This window comes from Ptychodera flava, chromosome 14 (genome assembly GCF_041260155.1).
Source record: "Ptychodera flava strain L36383 chromosome 14, AS_Pfla_20210202, whole genome shotgun sequence".
NCBI lineage: Eukaryota > Metazoa > Hemichordata > Enteropneusta > Ptychoderidae > Ptychodera > Ptychodera flava.
The window spans coordinates 1,600,182-1,613,337 of NC_091941.1; the positions used below are offsets into that span (position 1 = coordinate 1,600,182).

The 13,156-nt window shown below is 36.5% G+C and overlaps 1 protein-coding gene across 2 annotated transcripts in view; it reads right to left on the minus strand.

The window, feature by feature from the left end:
* Nucleotides 1–13,132, minus strand: part of LOC139148940 (arginine-hydroxylase NDUFAF5, mitochondrial-like) — a 35,870-nt gene extending 22,738 nt beyond the window's left edge. Inside the window, exons 1-7 of one of the 2 annotated variants that reach the window (XM_070720404.1) lie at nt 12,803–13,132; nt 4,753–4,793; nt 4,211–4,274; nt 3,836–3,883; nt 2,810–2,916; nt 1,610–1,649; nt 1,243–1,353 (exon numbers count right to left, since the gene is read on the minus strand). In XM_070720404.1, the coding sequence (XP_070576505.1) occupies nt 1,243–1,353; nt 1,610–1,649; nt 2,810–2,916; nt 3,836–3,883; nt 4,211–4,274; nt 4,753–4,793; nt 12,803–13,132 (741 nt within the window). Of the gene's footprint in view, nt 1–1,242; nt 1,354–1,609; nt 1,650–2,809; nt 2,953–3,835; nt 3,884–4,210; nt 4,275–4,752; nt 4,794–12,802 lie in introns of both variants that reach the window. The other variant, XM_070720403.1, reaches the window with a different exon arrangement.
* Between the last annotated feature and the right edge of the window lie 24 nt (nt 13,133–13,156).

The window sequence follows — 13,156 nt, forward strand, 5'->3', positions numbered from 1 at the left end:
CTGAGTATCATCAGCAAATAGATGGAACTGTATATTGTGTCGCCGGATGATATTTCCAAGTGGAGACATGTATATGATGAACAGAATTGGTCCAAACACTGAGCCTTGAGGTACACCAAATTTCAACTTCTGCGGTTCCGAAAAAGAGTTCCCTATACAAACTTTCTGATAACGATCGCTAAGATAGGATTCAAACCAGGCCAGAGCAGAACCATTGATACCCATTTGAGACATATGAGAAAGCAGAAGGGCATGGTCAATGGTGTCAAAGGCTGATGATAAATCAAGGAGGACAAGCATGACAATTTTTTGTTGATCCATTGCCATCAGTATGTCATTTTGAAATCGTACCAGGGCAGTTTCAGTACTATATGCTTCTTTGTATGCAGACTGCATTGATTCGCCAAGCTCGTTGATATGTGGATGATGAATTAACCTTTTAGAAACAATCTTCTCGATAACTTTTGAAAGAAATGGCAGGTTTGATACCGGTCTGTAGTTTTTTAGTATATCATGATCAAGATTCGACTTCTTCAGGAGGGGAAATATAACAGCTGTTTTGAAATAATCTGGAAAGCAGCCTGTGGACAGCGATAAGTTCACTATGTTGGTTATATCAGGAGAGATGATATGAAGACTTTTTTTCAGGAGATTTGTGGGAACAGGGTCAAGACTGCAGGCCTTGTTTGGAGACTGCAAGATGGTGTCATAAACTTCCTTGATAGTTACTGGGGCAAAGGAAGTGAGATTCTCATTGATGATCCTGTTTTCTTCAGGTGGACGATTGGATAGTTGGTGAGGTTGAAGATCGGATCGTATTTTATGAATCTTCTCAGTATAAAAGTCACAAAAACGATCAGCGAGTTCCTGAGATGAGGTGAAATTCATAAGCACTATTGAAAGCTAGGATAGCATTTTTGAACAGCTTCTCAAAGCATATTCCCATATTTTGGCAAGACACTGTCAAGTGTCAAGTTAGCTTAGTAGAATGATGACAAGAACACTTCATATTTCAGTACATCTGGGGTCACATGTGTAAGTTAAAGTTTAGATATGCTAATCGGGTCATGTGATCTTCAACGTTTCAGCTACAGTATGCCAGTAACAGATTACATGATCATCACAGGTTTCAGATATGCCTGTAACAGGTCACATGATCATTATCGGTTTCTGATATGCCAGTGATGGATCACATGATCATCATGAAGTTATAGTTCACATAGAACACATACATATACCTACTCCTTCTCTTTCTGTCTCAGCTAACTGTAACGAAGATCTCAATTCAAAAAGGGTGTCACCTCCAAACATCGCACCAATGAACGGAGCATCTTCCTTCAAAGAATACTGAATCTGTCATAAATAAAATAAATTTAAACCCTGTATAAGGCAATGTCGCTACTAGATTAAGAGCTTTTTGCAGTACGGAATAAATATGTGGAAGTACGTTTGGGCAGTTTTCCTATTTGAAAAAGTCAGCTTCAAAGACAATGTGATGGAAACCTCTTCCAGCATACTATTACATTCTGTGATAAATCATAAATTAAACAAACATCATGAAAATTTATTAAATATTGAGATTCTGAGAATCATAAGGCAATATCCTTACCTGTCTCAATGCCCCGGGAAGATCATTTACCCAATGTAAACTGGAAAAAAGTTCAAAACTGGTGAAAACAGGGTGAAGTAAATCATAGTCACTGATTGTGATGCATTTTACAAAAAAATCCTTATTCTCCTACTGTGCTCTGACCATGTCAAATTACTTCATGAATGTCAACATATCTTTGGTGAATCTTTGTATATTTTATTTTTCAAACACCATGCCAATTCAGCTTTGATTTCTTATCTGAATTTATACACCAAAACAATATGGTGTCAGTGATACTTTACTTAAACTTTGGTCATACTGACGTCAACATCATAACTCAGTCTCATAGACTTTGGTATCGCTTTACAGACCCTATATCATACTGGAAGACAGGGCATAGTCACACAATATGTATTGACAGTTTTGTTATGAGTTTGAATAAACAACCATGAAAGCACTCTAGGGAACCTGCATATCAAATTTGAAAGCCTATGAAGGTGAAAAGATAATTTCAAATCAAAACTGAGAAAATTTCCAACAAATGGGTAAAATTTTGCAAATTTTGTTTTAATCTTCAACAAATATGAATACGCTGATTACAAACTGGTTAATCTTAAGCATCCAATTGGATAATATTTATAACCTGTTAGTTCCAGCCTCGACCTCAATATCAATGCAACATAACAACATGCAATATGTCTAAATACATCAAAAATATAGTTATGTCTTATAAGTACCATTGGTGTGAGATGCAGAGAACAGTATTGTAGTAAACAATTCATTGCAGATTGTACCAAAACCTGCTCGGGCAGAATATCAATGAGCAAACTGAGCCATATCAAAACCTGCTGAGGCAGAAAATTAATTAGCAAATTGTACTGAAACCTGCTGTGGCAGAAAATTAATTAGCAAATTGTACTAAAACCTGCTGCGACAGCATATTAATTAGCAAACTGTATCAAAACCTGCTGAGGCAGAAAATTAATTAGCAAATTGTACTGAAACCTGCTGTGGCAGAATATTAATTAAAAAATAAAAACAATGCTCAGACTCTGAGGAGGGAAACTATTCCACATTCCAGCTCACTCTCTGTTCTGTGCTGACAATTTCTGCTGTATTCCTAGGTGATAGATCTTCATGACAGTGTCATTATTACACACTGCTACCTGACAGAAGTACTCAAAGGAAATGACTGACAACATGCCAAGTACTACTCACCTAAGACTACTGATCACAAGACCGAGTGAATTTTCTTTGAATGGCAAAAACTCTTCATCACACAAAATCCTAGATGTTGGAACTTCTTCTGAGCTACTGCTTACTTCCTTGAAGATGTAAGAGTGTAAAGCTAAGGATGACACCTTAGACATTGACATGAAATAGTCAAACCAGAAGATATATCTGCATACTATAAGGCCTGCAACTTCAAATTAATGAGGTGTTTCCATAATTGGCACTAGTACAATTACACTGGTACAGTACAGTATAGGCCTTCAATGTAAAGCATGTCTTTTGAAATCTCAACATTTTATATTTTGGGAGGACTTCCATACTCAGCGCTGCTGTAATTCAGAATGATATCATTATTGGCCATGTATCTTGTGATGACTCTATTGTTTAAAACAGAGATTCAAAAAAGGAAAGACAATGTATACTTGGCTTTGAAAATTCCATACTTTAAGAGAATATTGTATAATTGACACTTCAATTTGTCTGTTGTATTTTTGAACACGAATTATCTATCAAACTGTCATGACTTTTTGAGGTAAATACTGAAATTTTACTGCTAACATTCTGCTACTCTAAAAACATGGAGATCAGTGGCACGGCAATCCTTTGGCCTTTTCCACGATGAACATTACCATATCTGTCATTTATTATATACCAATGCCCATATCACTCCAACCTGTACATACAAACATACATACATACATACATACATACATGTATGGATACATACATACATACATACATACATACATACATACATATAGACAGATGCTACCAACCTACCATATAAGCTATCTTTGGTATATGTACATATATCAAATGTGAGCTAAAAAATAACCCCTAGCAATCTGCATACCATATTTCATACCAATCAAACAGGCAGTTTTAGAGAAGAACCTTGGAATGCAAAAATTTGACAAATGACATACAACAGACAAGATGACGACAGACAAGCCCCCTTTTTGATAAGCTCAACATAGCTTACAGCAGAGTTAAAAAATGGATAAAACTTACCAGCATATTTTCTGAAATGTCACACTGACACAGCATATTCACCATATCCTTTGATAAATGAAGGTACAGAAATACATGGTAAAGAAACAATCAGAATTCTGTAAAGATATAAGAGTTTGTGTAGTCTTTCACTGTTATCATAAGACTATTAATGAATGTTGTGCATTTTACTTCAATATTGTTCAACCTTTGTTAAAAACTTGAGTTTGCAACTTGAAACACCCGATGAATTTCTTCTTAAGGAACCATACTCATTTAAACAAATTTTTCTCAGCGTCAGACTATGTACTTTTCCGTGTCAATATCCAAAGTTAATTGGAATCATAATTTTTGCTTTAATTAAAGCTATTGCTGGGGTAAATTCTGAAAACTTACACTGTACAAACACTTTGCTATGTGACCCTTTCCACAGCCAAGGTCAAGGGCGATGTCAAATTTTCTGAAAAAGAAGAGAAAAAAAAAATGTACATATTCCTGTAAAGACCTTCATGTGACAACATAGTCATAAAACATTAATTGATATCATAAAAACAAATTTATAAAACGTGCCATCTCAATTAGCATTGTAACCAAAGAATCCAAGATAGATTTGAGATTCCGTTTGTCCCCTTTTTTTCTCTAAGATAACTGGACCAATAAAAATTTGCAATCTTAGAGTAGGCCAAAAAAAATTGATTAGTTTCTGATCATTGCGCGCATCATTTTTAAGTGTGTGCGTCAACTCTTTTTTTTCTGTGTTTTTCATTTGCCCCTATGGAAAAAAGGGAAAAATATATCAAATTTCACTAAAAATAAAAAAATAATTGGAAAAAAAAAAGCATTGCCGCATCACTTTTGCCTGATGTCAATGACCAGAAACAAACCTATTATTTTTTTTGGCTGTAGTAGCAACTTTTGAAAGAATGAAACTGACATACCGTGTTACGTCTCTGAGCCGGTCAGTGATTCTGAATGCAACCTACAGGGATATGAGGAAAATGGTAGAATAAAATAATCACAAGATAGCAAGCCATGCAGATTGATTCATGATATTTGTTAAGTGATGAACACTTTAGTCAAGTACTAGGTAGCCTAACACCTCAATGTTTGAAGACACATATAGGATTTCCCTAAGGGTTGGTATCATGGATGTAGCATCGTTGAAGTGACTGCTGAGCCCATGAAGATAGGACACTGGAGTCATAACTTAGTGGACAACTGGTGGGTGATATGTGTTTCTGCTGTTTGCTTTGACAGTAACTCCACGTGAAAGGCTTGCAAAGTTTTTCTGGTATTTCTATACCACTGAATTTGGAATTGGCCAGTCTTTCCAAGCAAGATAAACTTACTAATAAGCTGAGTTCAGACTTATTTGGTTGATTCTGTGATTTGTCGTCATTTGACTCATTACAAATAGTTTCATGGAACTGCAAGAATCCCTTTAATTCACATAATTCACATAATTCCATGAGTTCTTAAAACTCTGGAATCAACCCCTAACCTAGTGTTGAAGATCAGTTGATACATAGAACTGGAGGGCTTTGAAGAATCACCTACGGACTCAACTGAACCTAAAAGGCTACATTAGTTTTAGTAAGTGCATCTTTTTGATAAACCACAGCTGACATACCGGTATTTGATTGGCCTAAATGATAGTCATTTTTGATTCCCCTTTGACCAAAAACTTCCACAGTGCCAATATTTTAAATTTTTGGGCTAGCTGATTCCGGAGCTTTAAGATCTCATAGAATTACAGAATTCTGGATAGATGTCAAACTTTCTGAAGTGTTTTGCTTTGCTATGATCATGAAGGCAGTTCTAACCCCATCTTGCTTGTACTGTGTGTTACCTCCATGCCATGAAGGCGTGACAAAGGCTTTTTAAGTGATTATCAAATAATATCACTAAACTAGAGGGTTTCTGGAGCATGATATAATATTATCAATAGAATCTGATAAAACAGCATTTTTAGCATTTTCCATACTATTGATTTTTATCTGATAATATCCGATAAGCATGTTGGGCATTTGTCACTTCTAAACCCTTCTAATATTAGACCATAACGTAGAAGTTTGACTATATTATTGATTTTATATCATAATATTTGATAATACAGTATGTTGGGCATAGGCCACTTCCTCATCGTTCTAATATTAGAAAGGTTGGGAAGTGGCCAATGCTTGACATGCTTTTTTATCAGATAAAATCAATAATATATCATCTACCTTCTAGAAGGGTGGAGAAGTGGATGATACCATACATGCTGTTTTAAGGGTTGTTGTTAATGTTTAAGTCAAAGACATACAATTGAAAGTAGTCAACTTCTACTGAGGTCAGGCTTACATGATTTCTCCCACATTTACATACATTTAACAAATCATAAAAGACCTTGTTTTATATGCTAAATAAGTTGACTTTAATACTAACATTAATGCAAAACTTACAGAAAAGTTACATTCAATGTTAATGTTAAATGTTAACTTGCAAAACTTGCAGATATGTTAATTAAGGACAACATCGGCAATCAGATATAGAGCTTTTCCTGCTTCTCTATTTCATTTACAGACTGATAAAAATACCGCAATTATACGGTGTCGCTCACATTTGATCAGAATTGGTTCATACCAGTATGGGTACCAAAGATTAACAATAAGTGTTGTTTCTATCTGTTCAGTGCAGGAAAATTCTACGTTGATGTTATGACAATGATTTCTGCACAGTGCAACCAGAAAAACAACAAGAAATATTTAAACCAGAAAAACAAGAATGACAAAAGTAAATGAGGTCAGAAACTTTAGGTACTGGAGGTCAACTTTAGCAACATGCATACATGTAGCAGAGAATGTTTCAACACAGCTAGTCCCTCTTAGTTTGAGCAGGTCTGTTAATATGTAACAGTTCATAAACAATGACAGCCTCCAGGAAATGACTCAGAAGTAGCCTGTTTCAGTCATTGGCATGCCACCACTCCTGCACATTTGCAGGATTTCCCCTTTTCTTACCTCATTTGCATATTTTTAACACTGACAGGTTCATTTGAACAATGTCACATCTCAACCCCTGCATCTACCTGTACACCAAATACTGAGATGGTAGCTTTGGCCGTATGAGATCCTTTGTGACGGACATACATCCGAACATACATAGACACATACATGTACATACATACAGACATACAGACACCACTGACTCACCATATAAGCTCTTTTTAGTATTTATATACATACCAAATATGACCTAAAAAGCTGATACTGTGCTGATTCATCAATATTAACTGAACAATCCTGAAATGAACATGTTTACACAAAACTTACTGAAACTTTTATTAAAGGTATACAGTCGCTGGAATTGCACTCAAAGATTGTATGGGACCCTGGTCACCCATATGACCAATGTAAACACTTGTCCAAGGTACAATGGTAATTGATGAAAGTTAAAAAATGTCTGTCATAATCGACATTGTATAATATAAATGTTGCAGCCATGATGGCGAGGTGCATCAAGATATCGTGCACGAAATGGCACTAGGCCTCTTGTACCTTTGTGATATACAGCCAACCCTCTATTGACCACTTGTGTACATTGTACTTTAGTCAATATTGCTCACTTTGCCATGTTCTTGGTACCGTGAAATGATAATCCACAAATACCAAGCTTCTTCAGTACAATGATCAGGGTCTGAGTGCATGCTGTCTTTGAAGTTATAAAAATTGACAAGTCTTTCATCTTGGTTCCACTTCTATCAGTGACAGCATCTCCAATGGGATGTAACACAATGGTGGAATTTTCAGAGAAATGTTGAGAAAACTGCATTCTGTGGACAGTTGTTGCTGCCAGAAAAGGTGAAAAGAAGTCTCCTGCCAGAAATGCAATGTTTGCTGGGCAGAAAAACAGCAGTTGCAAGATAGCTGGACAACGAAGTCAGAAGAGACAAAGGCTGCTGAAGAAGCGCACTTATACACATCAATTTTTTCGTTTGAACTGCTCCACCTGCTGCTGATAGCCAACAGCAGACACTGTTCTATTTCGATGAATGATCTTTGCTGTCAATCTGATTAAAATCTGATGTAGTGATGGGTCAGTCTTTACACTATTGTATTACAGGTTTTTTGCAGTCCTCACCTCACTAGACTGCAAAAAAAGACCAACCCATCATGGATTTTAATCAGATTGCTTTGCTGTATGAACTTATTGGTTCTAACACGGTCCCTCTATCTGGTTCTAACAAGCGAGAGAAAAGCCAACTTGACTAGACAATGTTCCTGAGCTTGTACAATGGCTCTGAATGGAATAGGGACTTGGTAGTACATAAATAACACAGGTACATGTACCCCATGCATGGAAGAAACAACATACAGAACATCACAGGCTACACGTGGCCAAAATATGTTATCAAATGAGAATCTGATGGCAGATGACAAAGAAACATTTGTTGATAGACAATGCTTTTACTGTCTAGCTGAAAGAGCCCCTTCATCAAAGAAATGAAACTGGTGCCATCCGACATAACTGCCTTTGAAGACGTGTTTTGGTCACACGAGAGGTTCATGAGATGAATGACCAAGTTTTTTCTCACTTTGGAGCCCACGCAATTGAAGCTGCGACCAAATACATCAACGAAGACACTCTGTTCGATGAGACTGCAGAGTTGTCCTTTCGAAAGTTGGCAGCCAGTTTCCATGACTGTGTATGATTGAATCCAATGCCTACATGATGCTCTAACAAAGACACAAACTTTGTGACAATGTCGATGACAATGATAATAACAATGAAGACTGGCACATTAATATCATGGAAACTCCTACTGTCCCTACTGCCAAATACCTCATGAACTACATTTGTATTTCATAAACCAGAAATTTGCACTGATGCCAGATGAAATTACAGTTGATATTAACAGATCACTGCTGTGCACACCATCCCTATGAGTCTATCCAGAGAAATTACTGTAGGGTCATCAAGTCCAAATTCAGGGGATGTTGACGAGCTCTTCACAAACCAGTACCTAAAGGTCCCAAAAAGCACAGAAGATGTGAGGAGCCTGTTAACCTACAGACTAGATTACATCCATTCTAACAAAGTCATGCAGAGTCATCTGATGCTTCCATACATAAACCCGGAGAAGAAAAAAAAACAGATTAGTTGAAGCAACAGTCCTCAATCCCTTGTTCTTGCTCTAATAGGTACATGTAGTTTATATTAACTGTTAATGTGATTTTAGTCCCTTGGTTTCTATTAATGCTTTACACAGTCAGTCAAGCTGCTTAGAGATACAAATACTGATAAAAGCTGCACCTTTAACCCTTGACAGCTCTCGTACTCACCCTTTGACAAGTGCATGCATGTCAGTGAAGAAATTTACTAGCGTGTATGCATCTGTTTATATTTGTTTAGTTTTTTGCAAACTGAAGTAAAATATCTCAGCAACATAAAAGTTATAGGTAGTTAGGGTTATTTGGTAAGAGTGAAGAAATTAACTTTCACAAAAATGTTTTGATCCCTTATTGGAAAATTCTGACGAATACATGGTTTATAAACCATGCTGACCAGCATCTAGTGTTTTGCATCACTGCCCAAGTCATGTCATCGGCACTAACGATATATACCAACCTTATAAAATCATAATTCTACGTATTTCTTTACTTTTTTTGTTATTTTTCTCATTTAGTTTCTCAATCCTTGCAACCAAATAAGTTAAAATTTTTTAATACGTTCCTAATTTCTATTGTATGGGATATGGTGGGTAATTGGGATCTGTCACTCATTTCTGCCTTTCCATTCTCAGATACACCTCACAAGATGCCCCTACACCTCACAAGCGGCTAAGCATTTCCTGAGGCATGTTTCAGAATTTGGCATTAATGATGATATCCAGAAGGGACAGCCATCACATTCAGAAAGAGAAAACATGATGAACTTAGTGACGACTCTTGCGATTTCTTCGCTGTTGCAACATTGACAAATCTGACTACAAGAAGCAGAAAACTGTCATTAGTTCACCTTGAGGAGAAAATTGGAAACTCAGTGCAACTCACTTTGATGCCCATGACTCTCTTCCCTTTTCTCTATTGATGAAATTTGAATATTGCACAGCTAGCTGCCATACTTGGTGTAAGACATATTCAAGAGTAGTGACTGTAGCCTTAGGAAACACTTGCGAACATGGTCAACAGCACAAAAAATGTTTGAATCAACACAATTGACATACAAAAGTATGATGTTGATTTAAAATGCAATATATGCAATAGCATTGAAGTTTATAATGGGCACTTTATTTCACCTTTTTTAACTTGACAATTTTAAAATCAGAATATTTGTATTCTTTTCTTCTGTCAATAGTTCATTAAGAAATCAATGAAAAGGTGAAGCAAAAGCTCATGTCATATAATTATGTTCATGTTGTGTGTTTCAAATATATTTTAGTACATTTGATAATGTTTTTAACTTCATTCAACTGCTAATTCAGAATCGGCCAATTCCCCACCCTTCTAATATTAGACTCTAACTTAGATGTTAGACGATATTATCAATTTTATTTTACAATTCTGACATTGGCCACCCTTCTGATATTAGATTCTAACTTAGATGTTAGACAATATTATCATTTGTATATCCAATAGTATCCCATACAACAGCATGTTGGACATCGGCCACTTTCCCATCATTCTAATATTGGACTCTAACTTAGAAGTTATATGATATTATCAATTTATCTGATATTATCTGATAAAAAAGTTCTGCATAAGCCACGTTCCCATCCTTCTATTAGAAATTCTATTAGAGGTTCTAACTTAGAAGTCAGACAATCTTATCGCTTTTATCTGATGATATCCAAAAAAACAGCATGTCGGGCATCAGCCACTTCCTCACCTTTATAATATTAAGATCTATTCTAAAGTGTGGCTGTGTTATGTGGTCATCCCACCAGCAGGGCATGTCAGGCAAAATTGAGTGAGTGCAAATTAAGTTTGTTAAGTACATTAGTCGAAAACTCAATGTTCATTGCAGCAAGTCCAGCTATCCAATTTTTAACATATATAGAAAGTTTAACAATAGAAGACTTACCCTTGATATGTGCATTTTATACAAAATAATCCATTCACATTATGAGTCACCCAATACTTTAAGTAAAATCTGTTTTTTATGCCCTCAGTAGAAATTTATGCAAGAAACCCCCATGTTCTGTTAATTGTAGAAAATTCTCCACAGTGCCCAGATGCATGTGTTTTAACGATATCTCTTCCAAATGTAATATAGATTTTTTCTACGCTGTATACTTTTAAAACGTTTTAATCCAGTCATTTTAATAATACTGCTTTTTGATTTATGTATTTTTTAAAATTACATGTGACCTGTTACTTTTTGTGGCTGTCATATATTATTTGTGTTGCTGTTATTTTTTTGTGTCGCAGATCTGTTAGTGGGTTTGCCTGTTGATGATAAAATAAATAAATTAAATATTAGACACAAACTTAGAAGTTACACAATCTTATCCATTTTATCCAATAATATTCCATAAAACAGTATGCTGGGCATTGGTCACTTTCCAATCCTTCTAACATTATAGACTCTAACTTAGAAGATAGATGATATTATCAATTGTATCTGATATCCGATAAAAAAGCACCACATAAGCCACTTCCCTGTCCTTCTAATTTTCGGCTTTAACTAGACATTAGATTATATTATCAATTTTATCTGATTACATCTGATAAAACAGCAAGTCTGGCATTGGCCACTTCCTTAACTTCTAATATTAGACTCTAACCTAGTGGTTAGATGATATTATCGATTCTATCTGACAATATCCAATAAGACAGCATGTCCAGCATTGGCCATTTACTCACCCTTCTAATATCTATTAGAATCTAACTTTAAAGTTAGATGATAATATAGATTTTATCTGATAATATCCGATAAAACATTATGTGGAGCATCAGCATCCTCAACCTTTCTAATACTAGACTCTAACTGAGAGAACATATAATATCCAGTGATGCGTAAAGTGCCAATGTCTCAGTATCCTCGCCATACATGTATAACGGATTAACGTACTACTTATTACTCGGGACTACTCTGTTCATTATTTGCTTGTGATTTTCGTCTTCAATCAGGCCGCGATTTAACATGGATGCATGGAGGGTGGAACTGGGTCCAGACACTTCGCACCAAAACCAGGTCGCCCCACACAACTTCGTCCGAAAACCACTTCGTACCAAAACCACCTCGTCCCAAGTACTACCTCGTCCAACGCCACTTCGCCCCAAGTACCACCTCATGCTGAAACCACTTCGCCCAAATTGTCCTGAAACAATGGTATATAATAATCACAGCGTTGTTTTTACCTGCAACTTGGAACCATTACTGTGTCAGGACAATTTTGCCACCACGAACCATTTATTCTTGCAGAAAACCATAAACGGTAGAATTAGAAAAAAGACAAACGCAAACTACTAAACGCTTCAACTGCAGGTACCTTGCGCAGAATAGCGCGATGTCATTTTTTCCGAAATGTGTACACTTTCAAGACTTCAGTCCTGGGATGATGGAAAGGTGATGAAAACTTCGATGGCTGCGGTAGGCTATTTTCAGCTTTACCGGTTGGCGATAAGTTTGGGGCGAATTTGTGTTGTTATAGGGGAGAAATTGTTTTGGGCGATGTGACTTTTGGTGCCAAGTGGTTTTGGTGCGAAGTGTCTGGGAACCAGGTGGAACTACCTCCATGATGGATGCAATCACAGGCATTCGGCCCAAAGCAAGGAAACTGATGGCAACCAGTAATAATATTACTACATCAGTCACAGTTTGCCTGCATTGAGTCGAATGCCTGTGGATGTAACAGAGGAATATCATTGCCCAACAGACCCATTTTTCAAAAGATCGTCCAGTCAGTGACCCTCACGAAAAAGCAGCATGGAAATCTGAAGAAACTTTTAGAGTCCTACGGAAAGGGACAGAGAAGAGGACAAAACATTTGACTTTCCTCACCTCATCTTTAAGGTAGTCGTAGACGTGGCCATCGCTCAAGATAGCAGATCTGTTCCTCTGTTGTCGTTTTGTCTTCCTGTCAAAAATGTTCATAACAGTTTCACCCCTTGGGTTTCCAAGGTGTAAATGACGAAAATGGGAATTCAAATCTGTGACTGAACGTCGTTTGAACGATACTCCGTAGCTATACAGAGACAGCAAATTGAAGTGTTCGCTCCAACCACTGCATATTACTTGCCCTACAGCTGAATAATTCCGACAAATTTTGCGATATTTCACACATGAATTTGGGCCAAAATTAATGTAAGTCCTAATGATGTTTGCTGCCATTGTTTTCCGAGCAAGATACCGTCG